We start from the raw sequence: 19598 nt of genomic DNA on the forward strand, positions 1-19598 counted from the left end.
CTCTGTAAACTTTTCACACAATGAGCAGTCAACACATTTATCTTCCATGAACTTGAGGGGGAAAAGTGGCTTCAGGCCCAAAGTTATCAACAAATCTAGACTAGTAGGATCTCTGGGTGGGTGAACCGTGACACTGCCTCTCCTGTCGATACATTTGTTTTGTAAACCAGGACGTGACGTTTATGTACTTCCGCCTGGTTGATTCACGTTCGATCCGTTGCTGGTGACCAATCCCTCGCGGTGATAACGTCTCTGGACCGTGTATCTCCGCCTGGACTAGTCCACACTTGACTTCACCTCCGACCGTGTCAGTGTGACACGGTGTTTTTCCTGAAGCGACCAGCTTAAACTTTACCTTTAAAACACCAGCTCTGTGACACATTGAGGGAAGAAACTCAAAATAAAACACAATGTCGGATTTCGACAGCAACCCGTTCGCGGACCCGGACTTCAGCAACCCGTTTCAGGTAAGGACAGCTAGCTAAGGAGGTAGCCACGTTAGCGTTAGCTGCTGCGTTATTTCATATTAATAACAACACGTTACCCAGCCAAGAAAGTCTGAATAATCTGTATTAGACTTATATGATAATGTAACTTGAAGATAAGACACGTTAAATCACGTGTTGCCAGGCTTTAAATAGACTGTCACTTAATATCGGAGCACTTTGGAGTGACATAACAGAGGTAGTGTTGTGCTACAGCCTCTCAGGTGTGTCTCTGATACAGACTGCATAGCAGGTAAACCTGGCTGTTGTTGCTCTGTGCTTTAATGAAACTACGTCGTCGTCACCCATATTCAAGGGGTGAGTTTAATGTAAACACCCAGAACAAACTGGTCTGATTCATCCCTCACATTAAATTAAACCTTGGCAGAACTTCAAATTCATCTTGTGACCCTTTTTGAAGGAGTGTTTGGTTACTAAAACGGTAAAAGGTAACAAGCACCTTTTACAACCACTTACTGACATTTTACAGCCAAGATGATTCAATTATAGATTAAGTGATTATTCATTTATAACCCCAACTAATCCCCAATCTACCAAAACTAATATCACATAATAATGATGTTATACATAATGATAAATGAGTCATAGGGGACTTTTTACTTCTTTAACACATTTTTTTTGTTTTGTTTTACTGATATTATTTATCAGAATTTCTTTTGCTCAAGTAGGGCTGAAACACAGAGCAAATACTGTAAAACTATTTTAACATCTGAACATATCTTCTATGACTGGTTCTATTGAACATCCTTCCCCTTAATAGGTCTCTAAGGGGAACATGTACAGTTTGTGTTAAAGTAGATAAAGTGCTGTCCCACTGTTGTTCCTGTTTTCATGCTCATTTGAGTTTTGTACGGTAATATACTGGACGTTAAAAAAGATAATTTAGCACAACCTTGGAATTAGATGAAACCCCCATAATTAACTTTTTTTAATTTAATAAACGAGAAATAATGATATGGAGAGAGTTAATCCTGAATTTCTATCAACACATCTAAACTGTCATCGGTGTAGGCTAATTCAGAAAAGAGAAGTAGATGAGGGCAGAAGATGTTGTGGTTGTCCATTTTGTTGCTGTCATGCTTGTATTGAGCCGTTGGCTTTAGTTAGGCGTCCAGCTGTGGACCGTCTTGTCTTCACAGTGTGTTGTCATGATGAAAGCCTCTATTTGATCATGTGCTCTTTCAACCCCTCGGTGTCCTCCGCCCTCAGCCTCCTTCACTACACCTGCATCACTCTCTCCCTCTCTACCTCATCCAGGACGAATAGGACAAATGATATTGATATATTTGGGATTTGAGATGTGTTTTTATAACAGGTTAAAGATGAATAGAGAAAAAAAAGTACATTGAATAAATATAAAAATGAACTGTGAGCTGCAGCCGTGTCTCAGATAAGTAACTTAGTTTGTGCCGTCAAAACTGATTGTTGTTGAAGTTGTTTATTTATAGTAGGATAAGCCCCTTGAGTTGTAACAACTCGTTTACGAGGGGGTCCTACACAAAAAACATCAAGACATAACACAACTCAGCACAATACAATGAAAGGAAACAAGACAATACAATACAATACAGACACTAAAGCAAAACAAAAAACAAACAAACAATCAAACCTAAAGAACAAACAAGACAGACATATACAAAAATCACTTAGACAAAATTGCTGATCTATCGATTAGTCATCAGAAATAAAATGAATGGACAACCATTTTAATTGTCAATTTCTCAATTAAAGTTTTTCCTGAAGCACCTTTCTGATATTGTATGGACTAACCAGTTAATAAATCAATAACATAATTGGCAGACTAGTCAGAAATTATAATTACGTCATCAGATACTATACAAATAAGACACATCTGACGTTTTAGATGAATAGTCAGGTAAACAACCAATTGGTTACTTGTAAAAAATGCCACAGAGAACATGGCCGTATTGATCGATATCTCTCATTTTAGAAGTTTAAATTCTTTCCATAAACTCTCACCGTCTTCTCGTCAGACTGTGTGATGGTGAAAGATGCTGACGGCAGAGTGCGACTGTACAGATGCTCAGAGTCTCAATAATTCATGGGGTCCCACATTAACATACTGACACGACGAGTGAACCCCCCTGCTGTTCTGACACTTTTCTCCCCATCGTTGGCCCACACTTTTGTTTTGCCCGAGGAGAGATGGAGCTTTCTTCCCTTCTCTGAGCTATCGTCAATAGTTCATGAAATCATATGGTGCCGTCCTGTGTGACATATGTGGAGCGATGATCCTCGCAGGCAGGCGCCTCTCCTGCTGAATTTCATCACTCCCAGTCATGATGCATCAAAGTGCTCGCTCTGTTTTTGGCCTATTTCTTTCGGATGTGAGCTAATTACAGAAATTAGAATTTAGGCTCCCGTTTCAGTTCATGAAAAACAGCTTTGATGTCACATTTGATTCGTCTTTGTATGATTATGTGTTTACATGTTGCAGCTTTAACTTTTAATACAGCGCAGTCGTCGTCGAAGTGCTGAAGGATTCAGTCAGTGTGATCAGATTGTGAGATTTGTGCAGAACGGAGCCTGTTTTTATTTATTGCTTTATTGTTGTAAGTTCACTAGTGTGTGTCTTGTTAGGTGACAGAAATCCATAAGCATGAAATTGTTTTCACATGGTGCAGACGTGCAACAGGTGTACGGCAATGAGAGACTACAGATTTCAAGAGGAAAACTCTGTGCACTCGGTGAATATGCATGTGTTTGTTTGGCCGTGCAAGAGGCCGACATTAAACTTTAAACACGACAAAGCTTGAAATATTTATGACCCCGGTCTGGTGACAAGTTGCAGCCTGCGTGCATATGTATATGTGCGTGTAAGTGTGCGTGTGTGTGTGCATGTGTGTGTGGCGGAGGAGGAGATTCTCCTAGAAATGTAAGAGTCAGAGTCAGTGAGAGGATCGTACTGGAGACTGCACAAGGAAAACACAGACTGGATGTTAATGCCGAGCCGCTATTTGAATGAAACTAGTTCCTGACTGACATCAGCTGATGGTAAGAAGATTATTATTAAAAGAGACAGTTATTAAAATGTAGGTTAACTGCTGCCGACGGGAACAACAAGGCATTTAACGTGCAAATAGGAGCAGAAGATACTAAACTCTGTACTTTTAAAGTTTGATCTGTTACACAGCCGTTGAATAAGTAAACATTACTGTAGGTGTACTCTAGTATTACAGACACTCAGCAGTATGTACAGATAGTGCAGTGCTGTTTCTCTTATCTGTAATTTAAGTACAGCACAGCGAGTCCTGCATTAAAGTGAGTACTAAATATTAAGCAGCTAAATAGATTTAAAGTACAAAGTGTAGAAATGCACTATTGTGGTGTGGAGTGTTGTGTTTGGATAAGATGTGAAACATTAACATGGAAGAAGTGTTGTGAAGCTTTAGTCTTGGACAGTAGTGCAGTTTTAGATTCTATTGTGCTTTTTATGCAAGATTTTAATTTAAAAACTAAATAGTTATTGTTTTGTTTTTTTAATAAATATGCAGCAAAATTGTAATAGTTCCCTAAGTAATGTAGTGAAGTAGAAGTACAGTAGTCAAATATAAGTAAGTACAGTGCTGAAGTAGAGGTCTTTACTGTGGTTTAATTCCACCTGTTCTGTGTATTTTAATTTCAGTCTATTAAGCAGCAAAATAGATTTTGTAGAAATGCACTATTGTGGTGTGGAGCGTTGTATTTGAATAAGATGTGAGACATTAACATGGAAGAAGTGTTGTGAAGCTTTATCTAGTCTTGGACACAACGGTGTATTTTTATATTCTATATTCCTCGTGCTTTTTATGCAAGATTTTAATCTACAAATGAATTAGTTGTTGTATTTATGGATTAAATATGCAGCAAAATTGTAATACTTCCCTCTGTAATGTAGTGAAGTTGAAGTGCAGTAGTCAAATAGTTAAAAATATATAAGTACAGTACTGAAGTAGAGGTCTTTACTGTGGTTTAATCCCACCTCCATGTTCTGTGTAATTTAATTTCAGGCTGTTTATAGAAAAACCCATGTGTGAACCCTGGTTCTTTTTGGACAAGGTCGTGTTAATGTGCTCGTCTCACAAATCAAGAATGTGGTTAAAACCCAGCACTCTAGAAAAATACAAAGTTTCCCCTTTTTTATGTCTTTCATTAGCAGCCAGAAGCATCTCAGCTCCCCCTCTTTCCTCCTCCTCCTCCTCCTCCTCCTCCTCCTCCTCCACCACCACCACCTTCCCCTCCGTGGGTATTTATAGACGTCTTCCCGTGAAAATTATTGGAATCATCCCGTCTTTGCCACTATTGAATTATAGGCCTGTTGCGTTTTTGAATAAAGGGGGCTGTGTGGCCTTGATCTGGCAGAATAATGGAGGGTTGTTGCACTCTCATGAGCTATTTTTCTTTTACCGTAAGAAATTTTCACTGGTGTCCTCGGTGAAACAGATAGATAGAGATATAGAAACGTGGAGAGATCGTGGTGTTCACATTGTCAAATCGTTTGCTGCTTTTTCTCCTTCATGTTCTCATGTGACGTCTTTTTTTTAATTTTTTTAATTCTGTTTTCTCAGGATCCATCAGTGACCCAAGTAAGACAGGCGGCTCCTCCCGGGCTGGAGGAGTACAATCCCTTCACAGATGCCAAACCAGTGAGTGCTTTACTCATTAACCAGTGAGCTCATATGTCAAATAGTTTACAGGATTCAGAGGATTTACTCAGTTTCCAAACCAATCTGACCTCCACATGATGAAGTATCAGTGGGATAGCTATTTAATTAAACATTGTGTTAAATGGGAAATGAGACAAATCCCTAAGGGCGGTGTTTATACCCTTTCATTCCTACATATTCTCTCAGACATAGGAACTGGTTATAATTCAAACAGCCAAGCTCCTGTTTACATTATCGTCAAATTATTTATTAACTACGCTGGAAATAGAAAATTAACCTCCATCCACTTTGGCCTCAGGAGACCTTGTTCAGCTCTTTTCTTCAGCACCAGACCCAGACTTGAGTCGTACCTTGTCTGAAAGCTCCAGGTCTCTGGATTCGCTCTGTGCAAAGTATTTTAAGATCATGTCGGTGCAGCAGCTGCTGACACACAGTTGCTCTGGTCTCTGCACTCATATGACACTTTTCTGGCCTTATTTTCACACCGATGCCGACTCAGTGGCCCAAGGACTCTTTGACACATGGATAGGAGAAAGCAGGGATCGAACCACTGACCCTCTGATGAGTGGACGACCCGCTCTGCCACTGATGCCTCCTTTACATTTTCTTTTTTATACCAAAGAAGTAGCCTACATGTCTGTGCCTCTGCAACTTTGGTTTAGTCTCTCTTTTTTCTCTATGAAAGGAGCAGGTTCAAGATCTGAATTACAAATATTCACAAACTGAGCTTTAATTAAAGGGACAGTTCAACACAACAACACAAAAACGCTCCCTTTAAATTCTTATTCACTGGTTGAAGAATATATTATCTTCTAATCGTTCAAATCTCACAACATTGTTTGTGGGGATAAATGACTCTGCTTCTCTAAATAATCTCTAAACAATCTATCTTTGAGACGCTGGCCATTTTGAGAAAACTAACTTCCTCTTTTTTTGTGTTTCATACATTTTATCGGGCTATTAATGAAATGTACGCAGTGTTTTTTTTTTTCCAGCGTCTGTCAGCTGTAAGATAACAGGACTTGACTATATTATACATGTGTTTTCTCCACAGACACCTGCAGGGATGGCCCCCAAGGCTGCTGGACCTCATATCAACACACAACCCGCCATCATGAAACCCACAGAGGAGCCTCCAGCCTACTCACAGCCTCAGACTCAGGTACAGCTGACCACAGCTGGATCTCCTCACACTCACACCACACACACACTACTGGGAAACGCATTGTTTACATTGTAAAACCATGCTGTGCTACTGTCTTGTGTGCATGTGTCTGTAATGTTTTACACAATGAGTGTGTGGCCCGAGAAGCGGCCCAGCAGGAAGCTGTGTGTGTCTGTGACTGGGCCGCAGAGGAAACAACTTGTGATGCTGCATCTCGTTCGCAGACGCACTCCTGAGAACATGTTGTGATGTCTCTCCTCCTGTTGAGATTTGGATTCACGCCGAAAGTAGAAACGAGAGATTTTCCAACAAGCTGGAAAAAAATAGTCAGCCAAACAGTTTGACACGCAACACACACACACACACACTTGTGTTTTGACATAATTTCTTTCCATGTGTGTGTGTGTGTGTGTGTGTAGGAGCAGACACGAGCAGCTGCCGAGCTCCTGAAGCGACAGGATGAGCTGGAGAGGAAGGCAGCGGAGCTGGACCGCCGGGAGAGAGAGATGCAGTCGCTCAGTGCTTCAGGAGGTCAGACGCCAGCGTTCAGCTGCAGAGCACGACTGTCACAACACAGATTTATACTCCGTCTCAATCCACTGGAAACATAACAGATTTGTCTTCTGTTGGGATCAGAACGTTTTCTTCTGTCACGTTTCTGATGACGCACACACTTGATGACACGTGATCTGAATGTAAAGGAGTTGAGATGAGGAGATAGATCATAAATACCTGGCTAAAAATATAGCTGGAGATGACTGATTTAGTTTAGTTTAGAGTCCATCCATTGAAATTCAGGTGCTAGACCTAGTTAACATTCATATTTTTTAAATAATACGGGACACATTATAGGATTGTGTATGTCTGTCTTCGAGCTGCAGTGATCCGTGTTTGCATTACAGTAGTACAACCACTAACACTGTGTGAGCCACTGACAGTTACAAGCTAACAAACAACATAAACAAACAAAAGACGCTAACTACACCTACCGTTGTGATACGGCTGCCACTTGCCAACCTTGCAAACAGCGACACTGCCATGGAGTCACTGAACCAGGCCAAGAAATGCCATTGGTTGTAATGATGTTAAATTAATTAGTCCGATTTAAAGGTCTCAGGGATTTGCGCCAAACCGAGCTCATTACATCCGACTTTATTCAACAAACATGAAAATCAATCTTGTCGCCTAATTCTCAAGCATGAAAGCAAAATAAGCCGATTTCTCAAATTGGGAACGATTCCTTCAAATCCGTGTCGATCCTCCACAGAGGCAGCTTAAGGTTTCTATTTTCAAACACATCGGCTGCATTGAACAGCATCTCTTCTGTCACATTAAATGATGCGGTGTGCAGGAAATCACAGAATGCATTCATTGTACTGCACATGTACGGCTGTAAAACACATGTTCACGTGCAGCTGGTCGGTATAAACTGATTCCTCCCTCCGTCCGTCATGATATAGCTGAACTCTGGCTGACTTATTCTGGTGATGGGCGATTAGTGGACAGACTCAAGTATAAAACATGAACTCATAATTGCTTTTAATGCTTCACATTCACAAATTTTTCCTATTTTTCCCGTTTCAGGCAGGAAAAACAACTGGCCTCCCCTCCCAGAGAAGTTCCCCGTGGGTCCATGTTTCTACCACGACATCACTGTGGATATTCCTGTAGAGTTTCAGAAGACGGTCAAGATCATGTACTACCTCTGGATGTGTGAGTCCTATGGGTTTATTCCTTTAAAATATAATATAGAAAAGAACTGCACAGGCCTGTATTGAAAAACACCATCCCACTCTGCAGGATCGGTCAGAAGAGAGGCTCAACAGACAGAAAAATACTTCACGGTGGTTTTTAATATTCACGGGTCAAGTTTTTACAACTGTTGTTGTCACGGTGGCAGCTGCCAGGTCAAGCTTTTATTTTTCCAGACTTGACGTGGCCTCGTAACTTAGAGAAGCTTGACTTTTAACGAGCGGTAGTTACATAATGTGGTTATAGTGAGTATTTGTCTTGGATTCTTATTCTGCCAAATTTAAACTCTTTCTGCTTAAGGAAGATGGGAAAATGAAGAGAGACAGTCTTTTTCTAAAACTCTTAATTTGTATTAAATTCAATAAAAGTCCTGATTTTAGTCAATATTATGTGTCACTGCCTGTCAAAACCTGTGTAAACCTGCAGGTACTGATGTTTGTAGCCTCATGACAAAACTCTTAAACAAAATTAGTCCACTAATTAAATCTAATTGCCACATTTGTCCTTATAAACACAGAATCATTATTTATTTTTGATAAATTGAGATGTGAGAGGATCTACTGCTGCTGCTCTTCCTTCCTCTGCAGCTTCAAAGCTCATCCACAGTGATGCATGGTTTTCCCTGCCTATCTAAATCACAGGACATGTCAGTATAGACAGTACAGCTATAAGGATGCCCCACCCACCCCCCCTCTGCTGTACTGGGTAGATATAATCATATAAGGCTGAAATTTACAGGACGTGTCTGTTCTGATAATACAAATCAGAAATAAAAAACTCAAGCACATGGCAGCCTCCTTTCATATCCAGTAAAGGGCGGACGCTATCTGACTTCTTATTTCTCAGCAGAGGAAATCAATTCAAAAATGATAACTTGTGTGTGAGATTCAGCGAGTGAAAGGGCTCCAGTGGAATTCAGCAGCCACATGACGTGGACACGTGGTGCAGTCATGTGGCCCAATGAAGTGACACGGTCAGGTGATTGTTAAAGGCTGGTTCAGACTCAGAGAGAGCGGCCGCTGATCCTTCCTCTTTGTTTCAGTCCGCTCGTTTTTGTTCACAGATCGACTCTGATAGTGAAGTGAAGAGAGTTTCAGTCAAGCTGGATATTTTCCAAGCTCAAGTAGAGACAGATCCTGAGCTGCAGTCAAGTGTCTCTCTTACCACCCCCGCTCAGCTGCTGCTTGCTGTGTCAACCAGCAGGCTACTGTCATATTTCACACTGTCATGTAAAATCCACTCAGTTTCACTATGACAGCATTGTATTGTGGCTCACAGCACATTTGAAGACATAAAACTCATATTCACATTGTCTCTGACTCCATAAAGTCACAAATTTATGAAAAATAATCAGAAATTTGCAAAGAAAACACTTGGAAGGAAGTAACCCTCTACACACTGTGAGGTTGGAAAGACGTAGCTTGTTTCCGCAGTGGGAGATCTTATCAAATTCTACTTTTCAAGTGGATTTAGCAACATGGGAATTCTTGATATTTTATCTCGGAACGATCAGATCACTGTAAGCATCCAGACTTTGAGGAAACATTACTGTAAATGGTGCCATTCTACAAAAGAGACGTGTTTCCTTCCTTGATTTCCTTTTCATAATGTCAGAGTATATCCAGTTTTTTCCTCAGAAATGCACAAGTTTTAAATTTAACTTTCAAACTCAGCAGTGTGTTCCTGCTCTTTTTTTTTCTTTTTTTTAATACACTTTCATAGTTTTACAGACTTTTCTTCCACCACACAGTCGCCATTAGGACCCCATGAACAGAACAAATGGTAGAGATGAATAATTAAGTGTGTGTGTTATGTTCTCAGTCCAGCATCAGTGTGTTTCCTCCTCCGGCCTCCATCCAGATATTTCTACTGTGTTTCTCCCTCAGTTCACGCTGGGACGCTGCTGGCCAACATGATCGGCTGCATGGCCTGGTTCTGTGTGGACGCCCAGCGCGGGGTGGACTTCGGCCTGTCCATCCTCTGGCTCCTGCTCTTCACCCCCTGCTCGTTCGTCTGTTGGTACAGACCACTTTACGGAGCGTTTAGGTAAATGACGCAAACGCATTATCATTAATGAAGGTGCAAAAGACGGCATTAAATTTATAATCCATCGGCTGTGAATACAAATGCTTGTGCGCTCCCATCACCGTGTTGCTCATATCTCGTTTTTTAATCTCCCCGCAGGAGTGACAGCTCATTCAGATTTTTCATTTTCTTCTTCGTGTACATCAGTCAGTTTGGCATCTACGTCATGCAGTCTATTGGCATCACTGGGTGGGGCGCCAGGTGAGAAAATAAACGTTTTAGGCATATTTGGTCAGTTTTCATACATTTTGTATTCATTTTTTAATATTTTTAATTCAGATTTGTTGACCATAAATAATACAGAATTTACAAATTTGACTTTAATGCTTGTCTTTCTTGTCCGTAGCGGGTGGATCTCAGCTCTGACAGGCCTCAACACCAGCATCCCAGTGGGCATCATCATGATCCTCATCGCTGCTCTCTTCACATCACTGGCTGTCATGTCCCTCATCATGTTCAAGAAGGTACAAGCTGAGCCTAGACCATTGTTCAGCCTTAAAGGGATAGTTCAACGTTTTGGCAAATTCGCCCATTGCCTTAATCCCTATAGTCTTAGGAGTAGGTTCGTTACCTTTAATTGACCGTGAGCTGCTCAGAGCTACGCTACGGAGGCTAATGGGATTTCTTGGTTTCCCTCATCAAACTGATCAAATACACAATCCAACAACTCCAAAACGGTCTCGTGGACAAGTTGTGACCTGCACATTCACCACACTATGAGATAATAACAGAACGTTACGAGACGGAGTTGTTTTAGAGGTAAATGCAGAGACTGCTTGCCGAGAAACTGCTCCCGACGGGAAGCAATGCCGTCTCATAACGTCCCGTTATTATTTCATAGCGTGGTGAATGTGCAGCTCACAACTTGTCCACGAGAGCGTTTTGGAGTTGTTGGATTGTGTATTTGATGAGTTTGATGAGGGAAACCAAGAAATCCCATGAGCCTCCGTAGCGTAGCTCTGAGCAGCTCGCGTCTCTGCTCTGCCGTTCTAAAAATAGCTTGCACTGACAATTAAAGGTAACAAACCTACTGCTATGACTGTAGGGATTATGGCAATGGGTCAATTTGCCAAAATGTTGAACTATCCATTTAAACCATCTCTCCTTCTCCTCCGCAGGTCCACGCGATGTACCGCACCACCGACGCCAGCTTCGAGAAGGCCCAGCAGGAGTTCGCCACGGGCGTCATGTCCAACAAGACGGTCCAGACGGCCGCCGCTACGGCCGCCACCAGGGCCGCGCAAGGATCCTTCAAGGAGCAGATCTGATCGGCCCCGAGAGCTCGTCCATCTCTCCGTCCACCCCTCCTCCTCCTCCTCCTCCTCTTCCTCCATCACTACTCACAAGTGCAGCACCCAGCCTCCACTGAGCCAAGTGCCCTGTTTGAACACACACAGCCCTCCCCTTCCCTCTCCCCTTCCCTCTCTCCCCTTCCCCCACCTCCATCCAGCCCTCTGACAATGTGGACATGGTTTATGTAACGGCCATTACATTTCAGCCCCGATCTGAGATCTGAGTCTGAGAGAGAAAAACCGCGACCGGGGTCGTTCAAACAGGGTCACGGCTCCGTCCTGCTGTCCCGCTCCTTCCTGCCCCGGCAACATTTACTGTAACAACTGTCATCTCTGACTCTGGGAACCCCTCATCTGACGCTGCACTCCCACCACTCGACCAGCGTTGATCTACTTTATTTTTGTGTGTATATGTGTGTGTGTGTGTGTGTGTGTGTGCGTGTGTGTGTAACCAACTAAATTAATATTTGTGTGCCTGTCTTAACCGTCGGCGCCGTCTCGAGGTCCCGTGTTAACGTAGCTGAACCAAGTCCGAGGGGACGCTTTCCCACCTCCAGCCGTCCTGAGACGTTCCTGTGTGTTTGAGCCTTTCTTTTAATTTATCGACCTAATCAAACTACTTCCTGTTTTTAAGATTAATTTATTTGCTGGACAAGTGGAAGTCATTTCATGCGCTCTAGTTGACCTGTCCTGAATGCACATGCAGCAGAAACCTGAGCTTCGTTTTGCTTGTTTTTTCCATGAGTGCGTAACTAAACACTGCTGCCCCCCAGTGGAGGGACGTCGTATTGTTGAAGATGAATGCTGTGCATTCCAGTTCACTGCTTTGCCTTCTAGTGTTTGCTTTCCTCAGAAATTGGGTTTTAGAGAATGTGTAGTCTTGATCCTTGAAGTGACGCTTCACCCATAATCTAATCTGCTAAATATCAAACACTCCTTTCTGTAATCTGTAGGGATAATAATTGATATCAGATGATGATTAATCAGTTATTTATAATGTCCGTCCATCCCATTCTTGTAAAAGCCATATTTCTATAACGCCTTGAGGAGATTTTTTTCAAATTTGGCACAAATGTTCATATGGATTTGTGGTTAAACTGATTTTTTTCCTCACAAATTCACAAAATTTCACTCACATGTCAAAAGAATAAAATGAAGTAATGACATTTCATATCCAAAAGGTGAAAGGTCAACTTCACCAGCCATTATTCAACTGTGATCATCTGTCCTGCCACTCGGCTGAATGACAGAGAGACACAACCACGAGGCAGTAAATCTCTATTACTGTGTCAGATGATGGTGAGAAATGCACTTCACAATTTTCCCAGAATGCAAGGCGGTGTATATTTAGATCCAGTCGTTGAGACTGAGAAAACAGTAGCCACTGAAGAGTCAGTTTGAACATTTATACTGCAGCACAGGTGGAGTTAAAAGTTTCTTTCAATTCTTTTTTTCCACTATGAAAAATAAATAATCAATGGTGGAACTTATTTAAGATGCAAAATTCAACAAGCTTTTAGGAGGAGTGTTTGATATTTAAATCTTTATTTTTTATTTTGGGTGGAAATCACTTCTCAAGAATCTTTTTTTTTTTTGCCTACGATGATCTACATATCCATTGTTCAGAAATCTCACCAAGTTGCACTTTAACTCCAGTCATTAGACTCTTGACTGCGGATGTTGATAACGACGCCTCTAGTCCCCGGCTCATTAGTGTAATAATAATCATAATAACAACCCAGACGTGTGTGACGTGCACCAGCTGAGCTCAGCGTAGTCTCTGCATCCATCCTATCTGATCCACCACTCTGTACATACATACATACATCCATACATACAGCTGCATGTTTATATACAGCTCTGAAGAGGAAAGTCGAAACTCGTCTCCTGTCCTGGAGATTTACCTCAGTTGTACTCAGGATGTACTCTTCACTTGCATGACGAGGTTAAAGACAAATTATATCAGATTGTACAAAAATAAAAATAGAAATTAAGACACAGACAAGACTGGCCCCTGGATTTAAATACTATATGTGATGTAAATGAATATATTGCAATAAGAAAATATTTTAAAAAGACAATTAAAAAAGAAAAAAAAAAAAGGCCAGTAATGTGGACGTGATGTTCTGATGATTGCTTGTTTATTCATTATATGAAAACGGTGGGTTGACGATCACTGAACAATCAGATCAGAGGATAATGATGATGAAGATGATGATGACGATTTTTGGGGGGAGGGAAGGGGGGGCCATTCTCTGTCTCATTTATGTCCCACATGTTTTGAAGTGAATGTGTCTTTTTTCTAAACACTGTACACTGTTTGTGTTGCTGCAAAGCTGATTTTTGAATGTGTCTGATCTCCGTGTCTGTTTGTTGTTTGTGTGTCATGTTGAAGCCAGTTAAGCCTTTTGTGAGTGTGTGTGTGTGTGTGTGTGTGTGTGTGTGTGTGTGTGTGTGTGTGTGTGTGTGTGTGGCGTGTAGGAGTGTGAACAGAGGGGAACTGGGGCCTTTCAAGTCTTAAATCTGTGCAGGGCAGAGTCATGGAGGAGACTTTTTTTTCTACTTTTAAATCAGTTGAAGCTTCCTGCAACATGCTCTTTTCTTTATTTCACACTGGCTTCATTAGGACGAGTACGTTTTATTCTGTATGTACAGAGCTACATGAGATTATTCCTTAGACAGATTTCTGCTGTTATGTTTTCTTTCTTTTTTTTGTTTTTTTGTTTTTTGACTTGCTTGGAAAAAACTGAAAAATCCATGATAAATGTGAGAAAGGCGTTAGACTGCAGCGCAACGTGAAGTGTACAGTATGTGACGTCCTGTGGATGGACCGTGGCTTTAAGCTGTGCTTTCTAATTAACATGGCATGTGGTAGAAACAATGAGAATGAAATTAAACTTCTTAACGACTGCATTTTAATGAACTATACTGACGGGGAGGGGTGATTGTATGTTTTTTTTGTTTGTTTTTTTTTGTATGATTTACAGGTGGTCGGCGGTTCGCTCTGAATATCAGTATAATTTGACGATGCACTCTGGTTTCACCTCCAGTCGCATGTTGAGTAGTTTGAGTTTTGTATATTTATTGTATTAACACTGAATAAAATTCTTCTTCTGTACGTGTTTTCAGTGTTACTCATTCATTTGTCTCATGTCATGTCTGAACATCCCCAGCAGTGAGCTCGTAATAGTTTTGGGATTTTTCGATAGTTTTATTTCACTTTGACTTTTTGTTTTCATTTTATAATTTAGTTTTGTTTTTGAAGCTCCTAATTTTTTCATTAGTTTGAGAATGTGTTGTTGTTATATATGGGAGAATAAATTGGGGTGAGATCCACAAAGCTTTAATTATCGTGCAATAAAAACTCAACAAAACATCAAATACATTTTACAAATGTGTTTGTGTTTAAGCCAGATGAGCAGCATGTGTGTGTGTGAGTTGATGTGTTTATGTCATTAACCAGAAAAATTCAGCTGCACATTCATCTGTTCTGAGTTCTGCTGACTTTAATGAATTCTTTTTGCATGATATACTGTATTTTGTTAGATTTTTTTTAATTATTATTATTTTATTATCTAGCCTTCTGTTTTCTTTGGTTTTAATGTTAAAAGTTAGTAGACAAATATTCCACCACAAATACAGTGAATATTTAGGCCTATAATAATAATAACGAGCACGCTTTACTAACTGTAGCAGCAGCTGAAAACCACACGAGGTCAGTGTCTGTCCAACAACACGAGGTTCACCTGCTGCAGCTGTGTCACACATTTAATCCATTTATGTAGTTGGTTATTATATTTGGAAAACTACAGATCAACAACAGAATGAAAACAGTGAAAACATTGAAATGAGCTTTTGGAAAACTGGAAATGAGAAAGTCGTTAAGAGCAATGACTCGAGGATTATATGATGATGATGATACTGTAATGATGATAGAGATGTGATAAATCTATATTGGACATTGTTAACACACACGAAAGCACTATACACAAAAGCTATAAAACATTACAGACCGTTTTGAATTGTGTCATTTTTGTTGAGGAAGAAACATCTGCACAGATGTGTAGAACATTTACTGTACAAATTGAATTATCTTACAACATACGTACATGATTGTGGGTCAGTTTCAAGCTGCTCCACAGTGTGTTAAAACTCAGAGGAGAGCAGCAGCAGCTTCACAAACATTCAAACAATCACGTCACAGTCTGAGTCACTGGGTCTGAACCCTGAGTCGTCTCTCTCAGGCTTTATAACTGACATCACCTGATGACTGAGTGTGAGAAGCTGCAAAGACCCAAAACTGTGTCACATCGTTCGTGTGACCATGAAGATGCCAGAACTTCATTTGATATTTTTCATTCGCCTCCTGTTTGTGTCCGATTTGATTAAAGCTTTTCAGATTATGATTTTTTTTTATCTTCCCAGGACAAACAACCAGACACAGTTCAGACTGACACCACTGACCTGCTGTTGTGAGTCCATGTTGTTATGGAAACTCCTGTTTTTCATAACATTAATGTTTGGTTTTTACTCCCTTGATGCTCATTTGTTCACTGTTTTTTCTTTACTTACCACTTCTCACCATGATATAACCCCATGTTTAAAGGGGACATATTATGGAAATATCACTTTTTGAAGGCTCATTAACATACAGTATAGGGTGTTTGTCTTGCCTTCCAGCCCCCAAAATGTGAGAATTGACAAAAATATCTGTAATTTTCAGGCTCCCCAGATTGACCGATATATTACATAATACCACCCCTACCTGGGACCAGTAGAAGGGGCGGGGCAAGCAGTGGCTCATTTGCATTTAAAGGGACAGGCACTGAAACCAGCCGTTCTGAACGGGGCTGTTTTGAGCGGATGAAAAGGGCTGTGATGTTTGATCCTTGGGGTATTTTGACCACAGCATGTCACAGACATGTCTTTAAGACACCTGGGAACTATTTTAATTTGTGGAAAAGGGGCATAATATGTCTCCTTTAATGTTGCAACACTATGAACTGCAGGTAGTTTCCTCAGGCAAAAGGTCTGTCGTCAATTTGATAAAGATGTTTCCTGATATTGTTTTGTCTATCTGCATGTGCTCTCGTGAATTACAATGAGTTGAACTGGTGAATTGACCTCTCCGAGCCACCGTATGACAGAGATCATTTCTGACCTGTACCTGCACACGATTGGCTGATTATATTATAATTGCGATTAAATGAGCAGGTGTTCCTGATGAAGTGAGGAGGTAAAGCTGCTGTCAGCTCCAGGCCTGGACCCACTTGTTTTAACACTATTCATAGCAGCAGTGGCAATAATAGGCCTGTTAAAGACGCTGTGTAAAACACACACACACACACACACTGAGACTGTTAAGGGACCAGGGGCCTCATGTATCAATGTTGCGTACGCACAAAAAAGTGGCGTACGTCATTTTCCACGCCAACGTTCAGATGTATCAAAAGTGAAATGACGGCCGTGGAAAGTGTGGTGGCCACGGCCAACTCCATAGCTGGCGTACGCACGTTTCTACAGCTGTTGTTCCTTTGGCGACACTCATGCAGGTGAAGTGTGGAAACTGTTAAGAATGTGAAAACAATTAGACCTCAGAGTAATGTGCACATTAGAGACACATTTATGAACAACTAACCCATCCACATGTTGCAATTAGATAGGTGGATAGAAAAGCATGCGCAAAGTGGTGCAGAAAATAGCATCAGCTTTAGTCTTAAGATATTGCAGATGGTGCAGTGCGAAGTGCACACGAGTCCCGGAGGGTTTTTTTTTTTTTTTGCACATGATGACTCCGAGGGCAATTCTCTTGGAACTGAGCGCAGTGCGCTGCAACCGGCCTGAGAGCGCGACATGTCGGGGAGCCATCGCCTCCATTCAGGTGCTGACCACACTGTTAACAGGAAGCATTTTTATACTATAAATGTACATTGTCATATGTAAATAAACGTAAATTAGAATGCACACATATTAACAAACATTGTGGCGAGGTGGCAGGTTCAGCGCACGATTCATTCATTCAGCATAGCTGGGTACAGATTACAGCCTGGGACTGTATGCGCGCAAAGTAAATGTATTTGTTTAATTGTCCTATGTAACCCCCCGCCCCGATGCACATTGAGCATGTCTGCCGAAATATCACGCTGTCAGTGACTTTCTTTTTGCTGGTTAAACTACACAGACTGTGTGAAGTACTTAATGTCAATAAACACATGCGTGCAGAGGTTGACATGTGTCTTATCAGCCTCCCTGGCGCACTTCTGCATTTATTTACTACGCGATCTGTGTATACAAGAAGGCACAATAAAAATTGTAAATCCATTTCACATAATTTACAATTAGGGTAACAGTGTCTGGCTTTTCATTTGGGATGACAGACGGTCCTCCGCCTCACTTCTGGTTGTTTATACACACACACATTTCTCCCACCCCCTTTGTGATGGTGCCGGAGGACGGCAATATAAAAAAAAGTAAAAAATACTTAATGTTACACGGCTCAACTTTATCGAGGAGCACCTTCCACTCAAATTTGGTTAAATTGCTGTTCCTCACAGTTTTTCATGGTGTTATCTGACCATAAAGAGAAGTGAATCTTTGGTGCAGGCCTTATTTACATTGATTTGCATATTTAAATGAGGGCTGTCAGGGAGGAGATTACCACGATATTTACATGTGCGCTCAATTCCACGTTGATTGGGATGTACAAAGGAAAAGTGCTTGGATCCATGCGTACGCACACTTTGATACATCAGATTTTCTTTGTGCGTACGACAGTTTCTGGATTTTGGCGTACGCCATGTTTCAGTATGAAATCCACGCAAGTATTGATACATGAGGCCCCTCGTGCCGAGTCCTTTGGTCTCTGTTCAAACAATCGTGTGTGAAATAAAGCAGAGCAGCTCTCTCACAGAGGAGGAAGCTCGCGGCAGAGGCAGCTCTGCCAACAGGAAGGGGCACAGAGGAGGAATAACAACCCCTCACACACTTGAGGGCTTCTCCTCTTTTAACACCACTCATGCATTTCAGGAGTGTGTGAGAACAGCAGCCGTCCTCGGCCTCGGTGACATGGCCCCCCCTCCTGTCTGCTAACAGCTGTCACATGATCATGTCCCATCAGCTGAGGCGCTACGACGCGTTTGAAGCATGCAAACAAACATCACACTGCAAGATTGAAGATTCTTATACATGATGAATCTACAGTACAATGTGTGAAATAAAAGGTTAAAGTCTGGCTGAAACAAAATCAGAACTGTATGCATTTGTAATGTGTCATGACTTTGTATGATTTTAGATGTATTGTACATTTTATAGTGTTGTTATGTAATTTTGATGTCTTTCTTCTTACCTTCTTTTTTCTACTAAAAGCCTAAATGGGGACAGGAGTTGGAAACTAGCATTAGCTATAATCTCTGTATGCAGAACATCAGCCACATTGACTCAGGGCCGTTGCTAGGAATTCTGGGCCCCCTTAAAGAATACTAAAGTGGGCCCCTACCCCCTAACTTTTCCTTTTTTTTTTCTCAGACTACGTATGTATTATCATTTTTTATTTAGCCTACTTTGTTTTGATGCTAATGCAGCATTACACTGCAAAAACTCAATTATCTTACCAAGAATATTTGTCTTAAACACACACACACATGAGAGATTTCTAGTCAAAACAAATCTCATTATACTTAAAATAAGACACATCATATTAAAAGTAGCTTGTTTTTAGACACTTTTTACTCCATTCAAGCATATTTTCACTTGGAATAAGTAGAAAAAATCTCACAGTGAAACAAGTTTTTCTTCCCTTATTACAAGCACAAAAAACACGTTTTCACTGGCAGATTTTTCTACTTATTTCAAGTGAAAATGTGTTTGAAACAAGTGAAAATGATCTAAAAACAAGTTAATTTTTAGGTTATGAGTCTTATTTTAATTGGAAAGAGATTAGTTTTGACTAGAAATGAGACATTTGGACAAGAAATAAGACAAATATTCTTGGAAAGATGTTGCGTTTTTACAGTGTACTATGAGTATTAGTCAGGGTCTTACACAGAATAAATCAGTCATACAAAGATTAGACTACTGGGGTTTTTTATGAGCCCTACTGGGCGCTGGGCCCTTAGAATTATCATCACCTTTC

General features: G+C 40.9%; 1 protein-coding gene across 3 annotated transcripts; it reads left to right on the plus strand.

Moving 5' to 3' along the window:
- The first annotated feature begins 244 nt into the window (after positions 1–244).
- On the plus strand, positions 245–14585 carry LOC146977149 (secretory carrier-associated membrane protein 1-like). 3 transcript variants are annotated; one of them, XM_085793127.1, is made up of 9 exons: positions 245–467; positions 5075–5152; positions 6228–6335; positions 6758–6869; positions 7923–8051; positions 9977–10136; positions 10275–10376; positions 10522–10639; positions 11294–14585. In XM_085793127.1, the coding sequence occupies exons 1-9, from the start codon at positions 411–413 to the stop codon at positions 11441–11443; spliced, it is 1014 nt and encodes a 337-aa protein (XP_085649253.1). In that variant the 5' UTR covers positions 245–410; the 3' UTR covers positions 11444–14585. The 3 variants fall into 3 exon arrangements, with proteins under 3 accessions (XP_085649253.1, XP_085649254.1, XP_085649255.1); XM_085793128.1 differs by having other exon boundaries at positions 6764–6869; XM_085793129.1 differs by lacking the exon at positions 245–467 and adding an exon at positions 3122–3521.
- Positions 14586–19598: the final 5013 nt, after the last annotated feature.

The sequence above is a fragment of the Trachurus japonicus genome, chromosome 12 (genome assembly GCF_045865225.1).
Source record: "Trachurus japonicus isolate A0001 chromosome 12, Traja_1.0".
Classification (NCBI taxonomy): domain Eukaryota; kingdom Metazoa; phylum Chordata; class Actinopteri; order Carangiformes; family Carangidae; genus Trachurus; species Trachurus japonicus.